The 18,544-nt window shown below is 38.4% G+C and overlaps 1 protein-coding gene across 6 annotated transcripts in view; it reads left to right on the top strand.

Annotated features, from left to right (window-relative positions):
* Window positions 1–18,544, top strand: part of AK9 (adenylate kinase 9) — a 131,738-nt gene that overhangs the window by 34,978 nt on the left and 78,216 nt on the right. For 5 of the 6 annotated variants that reach the window (XR_003968925.1, XM_030316128.1, XM_030316126.1 and 2 more), the window contains 7 exons: window positions 885–983; window positions 2,688–2,827; window positions 2,908–3,088; window positions 6,940–7,084; window positions 10,714–10,812; window positions 10,899–10,994; window positions 16,015–16,163. Coding sequence is in view for 5 of the 6 variants with exons in the window: in XM_030316128.1 (XP_030171988.1) it covers window positions 885–983; window positions 2,688–2,827; window positions 2,908–3,088; window positions 6,940–7,084; window positions 10,714–10,812; window positions 10,899–10,994; window positions 16,015–16,163 (909 nt within the window). In the remaining variant the exon portion in view is untranslated. Of the gene's footprint in view, window positions 1–884; window positions 984–2,687; window positions 2,828–2,907; window positions 3,089–6,939; window positions 7,085–10,713; window positions 10,813–10,898; window positions 10,995–16,014; window positions 16,164–18,544 lie in introns of those variants that run through there. The other variant, XM_030316133.1, reaches the window with a different exon arrangement.

The following is an 18,544-nucleotide window of genomic DNA, read 5'->3' as shown; positions in this document are numbered from 1 at the left end:
AAGTTACACGGAGAAGCTCAATATCAGTGGGATAGGGAAGTGTATTCTACCCACGGTGAACTAGGGAATTAAAAAGGGAAGGGAGAGAAGGGTAAATTATGAACAAATAACACAATCCACCACAGATTACCATTGACCATCAGGACTTTGTCAGTCCACCATCTCTCATCTCAGAGTCTACGTTTCATGTTCTTCTGCATAATGTCCCTGTTAGTTTCTAATTCTGCTGTAGCAAATTAGGTGGCTTAAAGTGACAAAAATTTTATTTTCTTATAGTTCTAGAGGTTAGAAATAAAAAAAATCAAGGTGTTGGCCAGGCCTTGCTCCCTCCAAAGCCTCTAGGGGATGATCCAGCATTGCCTTTTCCAGCTTCTGGTGGTCCCAGGCATCTCTTGGATCATGGCAGCGAACTCTAAGATCTGCTTCCATCTTGACATGGCTGTATTCCCTCATCCTCAAGAGTTCCCACAGAACTAGATCTCTAAGGACATGAATATTTGGGGACCAGAGGGCAAACTGTTATGGATTGAATTGTGTACCCCCAAAAGATATGTTGAGGTCCTAACTTCCAATACCTGTGAATGTAACCTTATTTGGAAACAGGATCTTTTCAGATGTAATCAAGTGCAGATGAGTTCATACTGAGTTAGAGTGGGTCATAACCCAATATGCTGGTATCCTTGTAAGAGAAGAGACTCAACACGCAGGCAGAAGATAGCTATGTGACATCAAAGGCAGAGATTGGAGGAACACCAAACATTGCCAGCAAACCATCAGAAGGTGGAGGCAAGGAAGTATTCTACTCATAAGCTCATCACTGTTACAGAGTATTTGAGATGTTCAAATGCCAATGTATTTAAATATTTGTTCTTTAACAAATTTAGACAGTTATGGACCGACTTAAATATCTGAACCTAAAAAGAGCAGCTGTTTTAACTAAACTTCAGAGTGCAGAAGAAGAAATTAATGACATAATGGACAATGTAAGTTATTTTTAACTGTTTGAAAGTCTATCTTTTCACTATATGTTGTGGCCTTAATTTAATGTATTCTTTCAAGGTATAAAAGGAATTTCAGGATACCTTTCACAAGAATGGGTTTGATTTTTAGGAAGAAGCTGTAATAATTAACACAAATTCTAGTGAACACTAAACACAACAAAACTCTTGATGGGGGTTCTGGGTGGTTCAGTCGGTTAAGTGTCCGACTTCAGCTCAGGTCGCATGATCTCACAGTTCCTGGGTTTGAGACCTGCATTGGGTTCTGTGCTGACAGCTCAGAGCCTGGAGCCTGCTTCGGATTCTGTGTCTCCCTCTCTCTCTGCCCCTCCCCCACTCACACTCTGTCTCTCTCTGTCTCTCAAAAATGAATTAATGTTAAAATATTTTTTAAAATAAATAAATAAAATAGACACAAAAGTCTTGAAACAAAGACAATAAAATCAAAACAACCACAAGAATAATGAGAAAGAAACTCAAGTTCATTTTAAAAATCTTGCAACACCAAAGAAAGCAGAGACATCATAAAAGCCCTCAGCTCTATAAACACTCATTTATTCCTTCAAATCATTGAACCCTTTTTTCAAATAACTACTGTGTTCCTGACACTGTTGTATTATGGATGTGACAGTGGTTGAGAGAGGAGCGTGGTCTGCCATTCAAACACCCTTTCCTGGAGAGAATGCTCAGCGTCTGCTTTTCAAATACTTTTCCCAAGTTTGGACAGGAAGTAGAGATGATAAGGAAAGAGTGACCGCCTCCTGGCTTAACTAGATACGTTTCAGTCCCTGGTTCGTTGTCTGTAGACTCCATCGAGAAGGGTGGTAGCCTAATGTGGCCCACTGATTAGGTTATTGGTCTCATGCAACTCCTCTAAGCAACGACAGTCTCCTTAACAGTTAGCTACTTCTTTCAACCTTCAGTTTCCAACATTCATGCAGCATCCCCCGCAGTGTGCATGCCTCTTTACTCTCTGATGCTACAGAGGTCCAAATGAGACCCCATTCTCATCTGTCCTCCACAGTCAACTCTGGAGCCAGCAGATACGTGTGAGATCTACATCTGAAGGTTGGAGAGAGCGTACCTGGATCCTTTTCCCCCCAGCAGTTGCTCACCATGCTCTCTCTCCCCGGCTCTTTCGTCCCCTGCTAAGGTAGCATGAGGACAGTGAACCCCTCAGCTATCTGCAGTCTGTGGAGAAGTGGACCTAACTTCTCTGGAGGGCACCAACAGAGGAATACTGAGGGGGACTTTTTATTTTAAAAACAAAAGAGCTAAATAAATGCAAAAAAAAAAAAAAAAGCAACCTGTATATAACATGTTACAATTTAAAAACTTAGTTAAACTAAGAATCTGGTGCATTTTCAAACCTTTTCAGTAAGAATTTTTTCAAATCAGGTAATACAAGAAGATCATAAAAAACATTCTATCTACATTATAGTCTTTCTACTTTATAGCACAAAATGCTCGATAAAATTTAAACCAGGGTCATAATAGAAATGACAACTATTTGTCTTATTACATTTTGGACAAGTACAGAATGTTTGCAATTAAGAAAAAAGCCAAAATTTTCTTAATAAATTCTTTCTTAAATAGCAAAGCACTACCAACTAAAAAATTAAATACTTCATACTGTTAATTTTAGCAAAACGATGCCCACATTTTTAGTGTGGTATTTGTGATTAACAGGATGAGCTGTTCCGTACTCTTGCATCTTATAAACTTATCGCACCAAGGTATAGATGGCAGAGAAGCAGATGGGGACGTACATGTCCTGTGACTTTAAAAGAAGGTAACATTTATCCAGGACTACCAGACTTTTCCGTGAGGTAAGTAAGATTTTCACAACTTAAATTTAAAACTTGTCCGTACCTCTTTTCAGTTGTTTATGATTATGGCATATTTTAAGTTTTCTAGGTAAAATGTACTGTCTTTCATCAGAAGAAGCATTAAAAAAATTTTTATTGAGCCCACGTCCCTATCTTCTTCCGCCTATGCCGGCACCACCATTTAAAGTATTCATATTTGGACCTCAGTCTTCAGGGAAAACAACACTTAGCAATTTGCTTGCCGAAAATTACAAAGGAAAGGTAAGTAGTCATTCAGCTAGCTAGCTATCTACCTACCTATAGTTGACTATAATTTGTAGGACTTTCGGATTCACAAGATTTGTATTTAGTGTTCTTAATTTCACACTGTCAATTGGGTAATTGTTTCACTGGGTTTGGTGTGGGGAAAGCCTCCCCCTTGCTGCTTATTGCAGTTTCCGAGTCCACAGCCTTTCCCTGCTTCCCCAAAGCCCCCAGATTTGACTGCTATGTCATGTGGACTGTGCCACCCATTACCTGTTTTGGTTTCATTCATCTCCTGTTTCCTGGGTCACAGTCCTAGCTCACCATCCCCCTCTCCATACAGTCACTCCTGCCGTCATCCTTAGCATCTGCCAAGATGACCCTCTGTGGTGACAGACACCCTGGCCTGTCCATTCCTTGGCCTCTCTCCCCAGAGATCTTGTTCTCCACCCTCAGTAAAGTGAAGAGAAATTATGTGTAGTTTAGACCAGAGTGATAGCAGTAGAGGTGGTAAGGTGTAGGCAGATGGAGGGTATAATTTGAAGGCAGAACCCAAGGATTCGGTGAGGGGTTAGAATGGACAGCAGTTCTGCGAAGGCCAGTGTGCTGGAGTAGAGAACACAAGGGGGAAGGCAGAAGATGATGAGGGCCGAAGATGTAGTCAGACAGAACACTGCAGCCCTGAGAAGAAGGAGTTTGGATTTCTTTCAAGTGCTATTCCTTTGAACTCAGGGGTGACATTTTCTATTTGCTTTAACTTTTTAACTCTAACATATCACAAACAAACAGAAAAGTGAAGCTCAGTGAATTATCACCAAAAAAAAACCCCATATAACCACCACCCAGGACAAATATGGAGTTGCCAGCACCCTGAAAACCCCCTCATGCCTCTTCCCAATGTTGATCCTCTTATTCCTTCCACAAAGGTAAGTTCTGCCCCGAACTTGATGGTATTCACTCCTATTCTTTTCTCTTATGGTTTTACCTTGGAAGTGTACATCCAATGCCATAGATTAGTTTGCATGTTTTTTTTTTAACTTTCTAGACTTAGACAATTTATGTTCTTTGTGCCTGGCTTTTTTCACTTAACATTATGATTATGATATTTATGCGTGTTGTTTATACATGTTACTGCATATAGCCTCGATCTATGTATTTTTTATTGCATTATATTGATTGTATTATATTATAAGTTATTTATCCACTTGAGTGTTGATAAAATTTGGATTGATTACAGTTTGAGTATTATGAATAATATTGCTATAAACATTCTTGTACATGTCTTATGGTGCACACATGGTATCTTTATATGTTTTGGAGATATATCTAGTAGTAAGATTCCTGGGACATTGAGTATGCAACTTGTGTAGACAACGCCAAACTTTTCCAAATGAATTCTATCCATTTACAACTTGATCAGCAGTGTGTGAGAATTCTGTTATTCCACATTCCTTCCAACTTTCGTTATGGTCAGTCTTTTTAATTTAAGCCATTCTAATAGGTGTATCTCCCTGTGGTTTTAATTTGCATTTCCCTGAAATGAATGAGGTTAGACATTTTTTCTTTGTTTATTGGCCATTCAAATATTCTCTTTTTGAAATGTTTGCTCAAGCCTATTGGGCATTTGAAAAAAAATTTTTTTTACATATTATTGGTAGGAGTTCCTTAAATTGTCTATATGCAAGTTCTTTTTAGATAATAAGCATTATGAATATTTTCTACCACTCTGTGGTTTATCATTACCACATATGGTTTGTTTACAAACCACAAACATTATATTAAAGTATGTGTCAGACAAAGGAATTATAAGTTTAAAATATAAAGAGCTCTTACAAACCAAAGTGCAGATGAAGCCCTAATGGAAAAAAGTAGCAAACAAACAATTCCCAAAATAATAGATACAACAGCATAGCCATTAATCATGAGAAAATGGTTATCACCTCCCTGATAACCAGAGAGATGCCAAAAAACCCCAGAGATCTGTCAATCTCACTGTTGGAGTTGAAAGATCACTGTTAATACCCAATATTGATGTGTGGCTAGGATGTGGAGAAGTACATTTTCATATAATGCTTGTAAGAGCATAACCATTAGGGATGGCAATTAGAAATATGTAAGAGCCTAAAGTCCTTTGCATATCCTTTGAACTGCCAATCCTATTTTATAAATTTTTGGTAAAGAAACTGATCAAAGATAGATACATAACTGTGTTCATCATAGCCTAGTTACTATTATTATAGTAAAAACATGTATACCTAAATATATATTATTAGCATTTTAGTTAAATAAAGCATAATATGTTCATCTAATATCTAATACCGTGCATCCATTAAAAATGACAGTGAAGATGTGTATTTATTGGCCTGGAATAAAGTAATATAAGCATATTGAAGGAAAAGTAAAATGGAATCTAGAAGTGTGGAAGTATTATTTAAACTTAAGAGGCATATAGAAATATATTTCTAACATCCCGATATGTAGAGCATATTATCTACTCTACAATGGTCTTATATTCAGAATATATAGAGAATTATTACCCGGTTTTTTAAATGGCCAAAAGTTGAACATATGATTAAAAACAGAAGGCGAGTGATTGACCAACAGCACCCAAACAAGAAGGTCAAAATGAATTGTGATCAGGGAAATGTGAATTTAAACTACAACGAGATACTTCTTCACACCCGCTACAATGGCTAAAATTTAAAAGATTCACAAAACCAAGTGTTGGTGAAGATGTGGAGTAACTGTAATTTGTATACATTTGCTGGTAGGAAAGTAAAGTAGTTCAACCACTTTGGAAATGGTTTAATGGCTTATTGTAAAATCAAATACACATTTGGGGCGCCTGGATGGCTCAGTCAGTTGAGTGTCCGACTTTGGCTCAGGTCATGATCTTAGTTCGTGAGTTCGAGCCCTATGTCGGGCTCTGTGCTGACAGCTCGGAGCCTGGAGCCTGCTTCGGATTCTGTGTCTCCCTCTCTCTCTGCCCCTCCCTCGCTTGCACTCGGTCTCTCTCTATCTCTCTCAAAAATAAATAAACATTAAAAAAATTTTTTTTTCAATCATATACACATTTACAATATGACCCAGTAATTCCACTTCTAGGTATTTGTCTAAGAGAAATAAAAACATATGACCACAAAAAGACTTCCTCACAAATGTTCATTGCTAGTTTATTTATATAACAGCCCCAAACTGGAAAAACCCAAGTGTCCATCAATAGATGAATGAATAAAAAAAAAAACCTGCGGCATATTCATTTAGTGATACTGCTTAACTATAAAAAGGAACTGATTACTGATGTATGCAATGACACTGATGAATCTCAAAAACAGTGTATAAAGGAGAAAAGGTTAGAAAGATTACATACTAAATGGCTCTATTTATATGAAATTCTAGAAAAGGCAAAACTAATATATAGTGACAGAAAACAGAAAGTAGTGTCCAGGGCCCAGGAACTAACTATAATGAAGCATAAGGGAACTTTCTGGAGTGATATAAATGTTCCATATATTGATTATAGTTGTTATGTGTATATATTTGTCAAAGCTCATTAGACTGTATACTTAAAATGGATGCCTTTTGTTGTATGTAAGTTATCCATGAAAAATTGACTTAAAAATACGTAACTTGAATATATATTACATGATACATACATATATAAATACATCATACTACATGGAAAGTATGACTGAATTTCTATGAAAGCACGTACTCAAAAACATTGAATTCCGAAAATAACATACTTCAAGCAGCATTAAGATGTTTGAGATAGGTAAGTAGAGATCTAGAAATAGATACGGGTGAACAATGTGTTTAATATTCATGTGATTTGTGCTTTTGTTGCTTTTCTCAAATATTCTTTGCAGGTAATTGACTATGCCAAACTTGTTCAACCACGTTTTGATACAGCCCTTCAGTCATTAATAAGCGATACTATCGCTGAGGCCACCGAAGCAGCGATTAAAGCTGTGAAAGAACAGCTTCTCACAAAACTACAAGCTAAAAGACAAGGTGAACTATCTCTTTTAAATGCGTGTTCTAAGCTTAGGTCAACAGTTCAGCCTGGCTGCCTGAGGGCTAGGACCTGGTTTGCTCGCCTCGATCCCCTAGCATGTTGTATGGTGCAGCCTCTTAATAATGGGTTGAAGACACGAATATACATAAACGGGATTCATGAACAGAGAAAAGATTTCAGTCCTAAGCTTCTAAGGAAAGGAATCAGAAAGAGCTTCCAAATTTGGATTTACTATTATGGATTTGCTGGCTGGGCAGAGACTGAGTAGAATTTATATACCTTCATTTACACCAATTGTGACAATACTCCGCCTGATTCTTGTGGAGTTTACATTGTTGTTGTTGTTGCTGCTGCTGCTACTTTAGTATGTAGGTGTGTATGTCAGCCCCCATGGTAATTAAGTTTTTCTGGGGCACCTGGGTGGCTCAGTCAGTTGAGCATCTGACTTCTGATTTGGGCTTAGGTCATGATCTCAAAGTTCTGAGATTAAACCCCACATCGGGTTCCATGCTGACAGTGTGGAGCCTGCTTGGGATCCTCTCTCTCCCTCTCTCTCTGCCACTCCCCCGCTCATGTGCGTGTACGTGCCCTCTCACTCTCTCAAAAGAAATAAATAAACTTTTTTTAAAAATTATTTTTTTCTGTTTGGGGAGTTTTAATTTCAAATTCAAAACAGTTACAAAGAGGCACCTGGGTGGCTCGGTCAGTTTACCGTTGGACTCTTGATACTGCCTCAGGTCATGATCTCACAGTTTATGGGATCAAGCCTATGTTGGGCTCTGTGCTGACAGCATGGAGCCTGCTTGGGATTCTCTCTCCCCCTCTTTCTGTCCCTCTCTTGCTTGTGTGCACTCTCTTCTATTTCTTAAAATAAATGAATAAATATGAAAAAAAATTTTAAAACAGTGAAACTGGAAGAAGCCTTAGTGATCAATTAACACAGTTCTGTAACTCTCCAGATGAGGAAAACTTTTTACATAAATTGGAAAGCTTCTGTCATTTTCTATGCTTGAAATTATTTAAATAGCAAGGAAATTATCTCTTCCTACATGGCACTGTTGAACTTTTGCTAGGAAAAAAACCAGGTTATTTGCCTAATGAATCTGCCTCTCTCCTTTCTCATTAGCCTACAAACAAGTAAAAGAGTCCAACACGGTGCCCAAGGGATTGCAAAAACAACAGCAAAAAGACCAGCATTTAAATTACCTGCCATCCAAAAGATCATCCAGATGATTCAGAATGAATTTAAATTTTAGTATGTTATCTTCAAAGAAAAACCAAAAGTTTTTAAAATATTCATGGACAACTCACAAACTAAAGCTTGAGAAATATTGACCAAGATGGCTTGTTATTCAACTTATTTAAGGCTTGACAAAATGAATTCATTAACTCACTCAACTTGAGTACCCACTGTGTATTAGACATGATTTAGACACTGGGCCACAGCAGTTAACAAGACACAGAAACTCCTGTCTTTGTGATTGTTACATTTTAATGAAATACAGAGGAGGAAAAAAGAAACAAGTGAACAAATGGAAAAAATATAACACAGTAGTAGGTCAGGCGGTAATGAGGCAGGGGTGCTGGAGTGTTAGGATGAGCAGGGAAGAGAGGACATTTAAATGAAACCTGGATCAGGAGAGCAACTAGTTGGGCTCCAGTTAAGAAGAGTAGTGATCCGTAATGTTTCTTGGAGTCTGTAGTGATTCCTTTCATATCAAATTACGGCATGAAATCATAGATTTTAGGTCTTGCCACGAATTGCTTTCTTCCACTGGAATTTAGAAACAGAGGCCATCTCTTATATACTGCAAACTTAAAAATCTCTTCCTTTCCTTTTTCAAATTCAGTAATTATTCTAAATCTGACAGTAGGGTTCTTAAAATCATTTTAATTGGAATTTTCTTGCTAGTTCCACTAATTTCCTAGTTTTGCTAATTTCACTCCCAATATACTTTTTTCTTTCATTGTTGTTTTTTTTTTCAATATATGAAGTTTATTGTCAAATTGGTTTCCATACAACACCCAGTTCTCATCCCAAAAGGTGCCCTCCTCAATACCCATCACCCTCCCTCCCCTCCCTCCCACCCCCCCCAACCCTCAGTTTGTTCTCAGTTTTTAAGAGTCTCTTATGCTTTTGCTCTCTCCCACTCTAACCTCCTTTTTTTTTTCCTTCCCCTCCCCCATGGGTTTCTGTTAAGTTTCTCAGGATCCACATAAGAGTGAAAACATACGGTATCTGTCTTTCTCTGTATGGCTTATTTCACTTAGCATAACACTCTCCAGTTCCATCCATGTTGCTACAAAGGGCCATATTTCATTCTTTCTCATTGCCACGTAGTATTCCATTGTGTATATAAACCACAATTTCTTTATCCATTCATCAGTTGATGGACATTTAGGCTCTTTCCATAATTTGGCTATTGTTGAGAGTGCTGCTATAAACATTGGGGTACAAGTGCCCCTATGCATCAGTACTCCTGTATCCCTTGGGTAAATTCCTAGCAGTGCTATTGCTGGGTCATAAGGTAAGTCTATTTTTAATTTTTTGAGGAACCTCCACACTGTTTTCCAGAGTGGCTGCACCAATTTGCATTCCCACCAACAGTGCAAGAGGGTTCCCGTTTCTCCACATCCTCTCCAGCATCTACAGTCTCCTGATTTGTTCATTTTGGCCACTCTGACTGGTGTGAGGTGATATCTGAGTGTGGTTTTGATTTGTATTTCCCTGATGAGGAGTGACGTTTGGCATCTTCTCATGTGCCTGTTGGCCATCCAGATGTCTTCTTTAGAGAAGTGTCTATTCATGTTTTCTGCCCATTTCTTCACTGGGTTATTTGTTTTTTGGGTGTGGAATTTGGTGAGCTCTTTATAGATATTGGATACTAGCCCTTTGTCCAATATGTCATTTGCAAATATCTTTTCCCATTCCGTTGGTTGCCTTTTAGTTTTGTTGGTTGTTTCCTTTGCAGTGCAGAAGCTTTTTATCTTGATGAGATCCCAATAGTTCATTTTTGCTTTTAATTCCCTTGCCTTTGGGGATGTGTCAAGTAAGAAATTGCTACAGCTGAGGTCAGAGAGGTCTTTTCCTGCTTTCTCCTCTAGGGATTTGATGGTTTCCTGTCTCACATTCAGGTCCTTTATCCATTTTGAGTTTATTTTTGTGAATGGTGTGAGAAAGTGGTCTAGGTTCAATCTTCTGCATGTTGCTGTCCAGTTCTCCCAGCACCATTTGTTAAAGAGACTGTCTTTTTTCCCAATATACTTTTAAGAAAAATTTGTCAGTGGAGAATATTGAGGGTTTTTTTTTAACATAGAAAATTCTATAATAACACAGGGAATGACAGCCAACATGGATTAGGCTTCCTATGTGCCAAGCATTTTCTAAGTGTTTGCTTCTATTATCTCATTTAATCCTTACAACAGTGCTTTCAGTTTGATAATCCTCATTTTGCCCAATAGAAATTGAAACAGAGATCAAATGATTTGCCAAAGCCACACTGGCTGAATCAGAACTCACACACAAGTCTGTCTGTCTTTAAAAAGCGGAGGATTTAATCACTATACCTGTCTCCCTACCCCACGACTATATTTGCTAACACAGTCCATTACTATCTTTCAACAGAGTCAACTTTAAGAGAACTTGAAAGGAAGGAGTATGACAAGTTCCCAACTGATGTGGATAAGAGCTTAGAAGAGATGCAGTCTTCATTTGATGAAGATGGTAATAAATATATTGCTGATGTTCTTAGCCATATCTTTCCCACTATAAACAGATTAGCTGATAAAGCATATTATTCTTTCATGCAGTGTTCACTCGTGAATACCAAAGAGAAAGCTCTTTAGAAGACAGTGAAGACAAGAAGAATTCAGAAAATACCCTCGGTGATCAAGCCTCTAAAACTGGTAAAGATGGTAACAAAATGAATGTGACTCATGCCATGCTTATGGATCTTATTTCCATTTATTTCATATTTTATCATCTTTGTATTGAAGCTTCAAATTATCCCCCAAATTGGACACTTATATTGACATAGTTGGAATCACTAGTTTAATGAGTATGAAGTTTTATAGACAGAGTCAGATTGCTTTGCACAAAAGTTATTCCAAATAATGATCCCACAGTAATATACAAAATATGTGCTATTGTTTCCTTGATATATTCTCTTTTAAATATAATTTCAATTTTCATTTGACTATTTCTGAAATATAATTTTTATATTTGTTAACCATTTATACTTCCTCTTTTCTGAGTTGACCATTTTGGTCTTGTGCTAATTTTTCCAAATTGTTATATCAATTATATGGTTTCTACAATAACTTGCTATATTAGTAACTTATTTTTTATATTTTTTTCCACATTGGGTGGTTTGTCTTTTAAATCATTTTGCTGTTTTTAAAGTAGAGGGATTTTTCATATTTTTGTAGTCAAATCATTACTTTCACTTTGTTTATTTCTTCCATTTACTTTCACACCTTACAAAGCCTTCCTCTCAACCAGAGATTTAATATATACTTATATGCTTTTTTTTCTATTGGTCCAACCTTTTGGTATTTAGTTTTAAAATGCATCTGTAGGGGTGCCTGGGTAGCTCAGTCGGTTAAGCATCTGACTTCAGCTCAGGTCATGATCTGACAGTTTGTGAGTTCGAGCTCTGCGACGGGCTCTGTGCTGACAGCTCAGAGCCTGGAGCCTGCTTCAGATTATGTGTCTCTGCCCCTGTCCTACTCACACTCTCTTTCTCTCAAAACAAACATAAAAATAAATAAATGAATAAATAAATAAATAAATAAATAAATAAATAAATAAATAAATAAGTAAAATGCATCTCTAAGTTATTGTGTTTTAAGATAAAGAGCTGAGGTTTTGTTTGTTTGGTTGGTTGATTCCTCCTGATTCAGACAGATGTATGCTTGGCTATGGTATATTTTAGTATCATAGAAATTGGACCGGGCACTGTCAGACAATTATGTATGGCACTTCTCCAACACGCACACGCACACACGCACACACACACACACACACACTTCACAGGAAGACCCCAGACATTAAAATTTTGGTCAAGTAGCATCTGGGAGCCCCATCTCAGCTGCTGCAGAGTTCCTAGGACAAATACACAAAGACAGCCCCTTCCTCATACTGTCTGTTTTCTCTTTGAGGGAGGCAGTCCAAGGTAGAAGCAGGCATCAGGGCCTCTACCTACTGCTGGAGTGATGCCAGCACTTGCCAGTATGCCCACATATAAAAGCATTCTCCCTGCCCTATCTGTCTGAGATAAGCACAGCCTTTACCTGTTGGAGGTAAGAGACTTAGTTACATCAGGAAGGGCAAATTTGATTTTTTTTTCCAATTTAGATCCATTGGCATTATATGAAACTAAAATTACTCTTGTTTTGTTATAGGTTAAGTCACTATCTTTATTTTTCACTGCTGATATTATGTGCCCTATTGTATACCTACTTGATTACTATGATTGTAAATTTAATTAAAAGAATTAGGAACACGAGTCCTGGCTCCCTGGTCCCATACCACACTCTTCTTTGGGAATCACCTACAATTAATACTCTTCTTTAGGTGTTAACAGTGTTTTATTCACAGATGAAACCAGTGGAACATCTACATTTAAAAGAAGTTTCTAAGCTCTAGTCAAGATCTTAAGTTGTGGACTTCAAGCTGTATTATGAAGTTATAATCATCAAGACAGTATGGTAGTGGTACACAAACAGACACTCAGATCAATGGAACAGAATAGAGAACCCAGAAATGGACCCACAAACGTATGGCCAACTAATCTTTGACAAAGCAGGAAAGAATATCCAATGGAATAAAGACAGTCTCTTCAGCAAGTGGTGCTGGGAAAACTGGACAGCGACATGCAGAAGAATGAACCTGGACCACTTTCTTACACCAGACACAAAGATAAACTCAAAATGGATGAAAGACCTCAATGTAAGACAGGAAGCTATCAAAATCCTCGAGGAGAAAGCAGGCAAAAACCTCTCTGATCTTGGCCGCAGCAACTTCTTACTCAACACGTCTCCAGAGGTAAGGGAAACAAAAGCAAAAGTGAACTATTGGAACCTCATCAAAATAAAAAGCTTCTGCACAGCAAAGGAAACAATCGGCAAAACTAAAAGGCAACCGATGGAATGAGAGAAGATATTTGCAAACGACATATCAGATAAAGGGTTAGTATCCAAAATCCATAAAAAAACTTATCAAACTCAACACCCAAAAAACAAATAATCCAGTGAAGAAATGGGCAAAAGACATGGATAGACACTTCTCCAAAGAAGACATCCAGATGGCCAACTGACACATGAAAAAATGCTCAACATCACTCATCATCAGGGAAATACAAATCATAACCACAATAAGATACCACCTCACAACTGTAAGAATGGCTAACATTAACAACTCAGGCAATGACAGATGTTGGCGAGGATGCAGAGAAAGAGGATCTCTTTTGCACTGCTGGTGGGAATGCAAACTGGTGCAGCCACTCTGGAAAACAGTATGGAGGTTCCTCAAAAAAATTAAAAATAGAACCACCCTGTGACCCAGCAATTGCACTACTTGGTATTTATCCAAGGGATACAGGTGATACAGGTATGCTGTTTCAAAGGGGCACGTGAACCCCAATGTTTATAGCAGCACTATCAACAATAGCCAAAGTATGGAACGAGCCCAATTGTCCATCGAAGGATGAATGAATAAAGAAGATGTGGTATATATGTATATATACACACACACACACACACACACACACACACACACAATGGAGTATTACTTGGCAATCAAAAAGAATGAAATCTTGCCATTTGCAACTACATGGATGGAACTGGAGGGTATTATGCTAAGTGAAATTAGTCAGAGAAAGATAAATATCATATGGCTTCATTCATATGAGGACTTTAAGACACAAAACAGATGAACACAAGGGAAGGGAAGTAAAATAATATAATAACAGGGAGGGGGACAAAACATAAGAGACTCTTAAATATGGAGAACAGAGGGTTACTGGTGGGGGTGTGGGAGGGGGGATGGGCTAAATGGGTAAGGGGAATTAAGGAATCTACTCCTGAAATCATTGTTGCACTATATGCTAACTAACTTGGATATAAATTAAAAAAATAAAAAAAAAATTCATCTTTAAAAACAAGAAACCAAACAAAACAAAATACCTAAAAGAAAGTAGCTCTCAGCCACTAATATTTAATATTTAAAAAAATCTTAAGTTGGACCCCTAAAAAGGTAAATTCATATTTGGGTTATTTGGTTCACTTCGATTGTGGATCTAAAAATCATAAATAATTTCTTAAGAATTTTGAAGGAGAAAGATGTGATTTAAAAATAACATTGTTAATGTTCTGTCTTAAAGGCTACTCTCTGATGAACAGTTAGACATGCAAGAGCACAGAAAAAAAGAAAATGTGATTTATTGTTTTAGTGAAACAGGGACTCTATCTTTCTGTTCTGCCATCCCTGGCATGTGGCTACCAGAAAAAGTTACAAGATGGCCAATGATGCTCCAGCCATCATAACAGTATGCTTAGCAGGAAGAGGAAAAATGTAAGGGACAAAAACTGGCACTCCACCCAGTTGAGGTGTTCTTTATTTTTTTTAATTGTTTAAAAAGTTTATTTATTTTGAGAGAGTGAGAGCATGTGGGGGACAGGCAGAGAGATGGGGGAGAGAATCCTCACTGACAGCACGGAACCCCCGAGGAGCGAGGCAGGGCTCAATCTCACCGACCCAAGTGACATCATGACCTGAGCCAAAATCAAGAGTTGGGCGCTTAACCAACTGAGCCACCCAGGCGCCCCACTGCTTTTCTTTTGAATTATTCTTCTTTAATGAAGTGACAGGAAGTCTCACCACGAAAAAAATATGCTCACATCTTACCTATGGGCTATCTAAGCTATAAGGGAAGTTGGGAGATGTAGTGTTTTTAGCTGGACACATTGCTGACCCCAACAAAATCCGGATTCTGTTACTAAGGACGAGAAGAAAGGATAATGAGTGAACAACTAGCAGCTTCTAGAGCATTTGGTATCTTTGCCTGGCTCTTTCTGCCTCATCATGCCCCCTTCCCAAGGCTACAGGAACGTCATGGGTTCTCGTCTCTTCCACTCTGGTTCCCCAGGAACTGCTGGCTCTCTCCATCCCTAAGAACAGATTCCTCACTTCGCAGCAGAGGGCAGCAGAAGCTGCTCATTGAAAGCCCTTTGGAGTTTTTCTGGGCTGGGATAAATTATGCTCTAGCAGGAGACCCTGGTGGACGGAGCATTAAGGCAGCAGCTCAGGAAGCACAACTGGAAAGGCAGAGGTAGAGGAGTCAAGTGGAGCTGCCAATATCTTGCCTGATTAGAGGAATGGATGAATATTTATATCATGATGCAGTCTATGAGCCAACTCAGCTGTGTGAGGAGGCATTCAGCATGCAATGAGGACAAGAATGAAGTATAGCACTAGAAAAACCAGCCTGTGCCACCCATTCTTCCATCTCTGCCAACCTGCCTACTTCTTATCCACTTACTGTTTCATGTGGTCTTATGCTTATAATTGGAAGTATTCATCTTGTTTTCTATTAATTCCCTAGATGCGCATATTTTAGCTTGAGCCCTACAATCCTTTGGTTTCTACCTCTTCTACCTGGCTTCCTGGGTTTTGACTCCTGCTGGACGTGATTTTCTTCTTACCTCATTCACTTTTGTTCCAAAACACTAGCTATAAGCCACTGCTCTGATGTCTTGTGTTTCCTAACTTAACATTTCCTCCCTAGACTATTTCCCCCTTCTTGGAGCATGTACAGCAATAAACACAAAGATACTATTTTGGGGGGTCAAGTGTTAACTATCATGTTCTATTGCAAATAGCATTGCCCACTAAAATTATTAATGGCATTAGGTTATTTTACTTTAGATTCAACAGAAGACTCAATAGAAGAGGTAACTGCAGATCATCCAGAGGTTCTTTCTATAATAGAGGAGACTGTAAAAATGACAAAGGATATGAACTTTGAACATCCATATGAAAAACATGCTGAAATCCTAGAGGAAATCATCAAAGAGGTAAGAAATCCAGATCCAAACATTTATGCTTAGTAATTTTTAATTTCAACAACTATGCAATGTAATTTCATAGCTTTGGAATTAATTCTTTATTAACTTTTGTTTAACAGAGTTCAGTTGGTTAAAATATGGTGCATAGGAAGCCAGTGCCAAAATAGATATTTCATCTATGAGCTAATTAGTTGTTAACCAAGACAAATTTTACTCCATAGCTAAATTATTTCATCCAACCACCTTGAACATGTGTTCATAGGGGAAATGGATGGACACACAAGTGATTTTCCAATCTAAGGGGAAAATGAAGCCTCAGATGCTTTGTCTTACTGATGGCAAACCAGGTTTATCTCTGGTTTATAAAGAACAAGATATCCATATGGGTCTGTTTGGTACAGGGACCTTGAGTAAGCATTCAGAGCAACAGTCAAAGACAACAAATCTGTTTTGGACTCTCAATGAATTTCTTTGGTATTTCTATGTAATTTGAAAGTGATATAATTAAATGTTGGGAGGAGAAAAAAATATTTTGAGAGTATAGCACCACTCTATAACACATTGGGTAGGCTCCTTGAGTCCCAGACTGTACCCAGGATGAATTGCTGTCCCCCTCTGAGCTTCCCATAGAGATCTTTCAACTTCTTCTGCATGTCTTCAGGTTGTTTTGTCATCAACTGATTCCTTCAGAAACACTCTGACAGGGGTGCCTGGGTGGCTCAGTCGGTTAGGTGTCCAGCTCTTGATTTCAGCCCAGGTCATAATCTCATGGTTTGTGAGTTTGAGCCCCACATCGGGCTCTGCACTGACAGCACAGAGCCTGCTTGGGATTCTCTCTTTCCCTCTCTCTATTCCTCCCCCACTGTGCTCTCCCCCCTCCCAACCTCCAAATAAATAAACTTAAAAAATTTTTTAGAAAAGAAACATTCTGAGAACCTACTGCTTGCCCTTTAATATGCTAGATTCTAGGGCTATGAAGATGAATTAAACGCAACTCTTTAAGGAGCCATCAGTCAGGTGGGGAAGGCTGATGAAATGAGCTATCATGTACTAAGTGATAAGTAGATATGTGCAAGGTATAGGAATCCCACTAAGGTCAAGATGGTCATCTCTGCATGGAAGGTGAGACAGAGCATCCCAGAGGAGAGACATACAAGTGCAGCAGGTCTTTAGCATGATGGAAGCCCCATCCTGACCCTTCACGGAAAAATTTCTCCATTCTCTTCAGAGTTTATTCTGGAGGATACAAATCTACAGGGAGTACCAAAGCATTTCTGATATATATAGGAATGTATGTAGTGTCACTAGATGATAAACTGCCACTCTGGGATTGTGGAGGAGTTTAAGTCACATTAGATTTTTTTTTTATTAATTATTTATTTATTTATTTTATTTAAAAGAGAGAATGCATGAGCGCCAGTGGTGGGGAGGGGGCAGAGGGAGAGAGAGACAGAAGGAATCTTTTTTTTAACGTTTATTTTTCAGACAGAGTGAGAGAGAGAACATGCACAAGCGGGGGAGGGGTAGAGAGAGAGAGGGAGACAAAGAATTCATAGTAAGCTCCAGGCTCTGAGCTGTCAGTGCAGAGCCCAACACGGGGCTCAGACTCACAAATCATGAGATCATGACCTAAGCCGAAGTCAGATGCTTATCCCACTGCACCATCCAGGTGTCCTGAGTGAGAGTCTTAAACAGGCTCCATGCTCAGTGTGGGTCTTGATCCCACAATGCTGGGATCATGATCTGACAGCAATGGACAGATCATCTAAGAAGAAAATCAACATAGAAACAACGGCTTTGAATGACGCACTGGGTCGGATGGACTTGACAGATATATTCAGAAAATTTCATCCTAAAGCAGTGGAATACCATTCTTCTCGAGTGCACATGCAACATTCTCCAGAATAGATCACATCCGGGGACACAAATCAGCCCTCAACAAGTACAAAAAGATCGAGATCTTACCACGCATATTTTCAGACCACAACACTATGAAGTGAAATCAACCACAAGAAAAATTTGGAAAGACAACAAATAGTTGGAGATTAAAGAACGTCCTACTACAGAATGAATGGGTTAACCAAGAAGTTAAAGAGGAAATTAAAAAGTACATAGAAGCCAATGAAAATGATAACACCACAGTCCAAAACCTCTGGGATGCAACAAAGGCAGTCATAAGAGAGAGGTATATAGCAACCCAGGCCTTCCTAAAGAAGGAAAAAAGGTCTCAGATACACAACCTAACCTTACACCTTAACGAGCTGGAAAAAGAACTGCAAATAAAACCCCAAACCAACAGAAGATGGGAAACAATAAAGATTAGAGCAGAAATCAATGCTATCGAAACCAAACAAAAACAAAAAATCAGTAGAACAGAGCAATGAAACCAG

The sequence above is a fragment of the Lynx canadensis genome, chromosome B2 (assembly GCF_007474595.2).
Source record: "Lynx canadensis isolate LIC74 chromosome B2, mLynCan4.pri.v2, whole genome shotgun sequence".
NCBI lineage: Eukaryota > Metazoa > Chordata > Mammalia > Carnivora > Felidae > Lynx > Lynx canadensis.
Note: the sequence above shows the minus strand (reverse complement) of the source record. Positions and strands in the feature narration are given on the sequence as shown.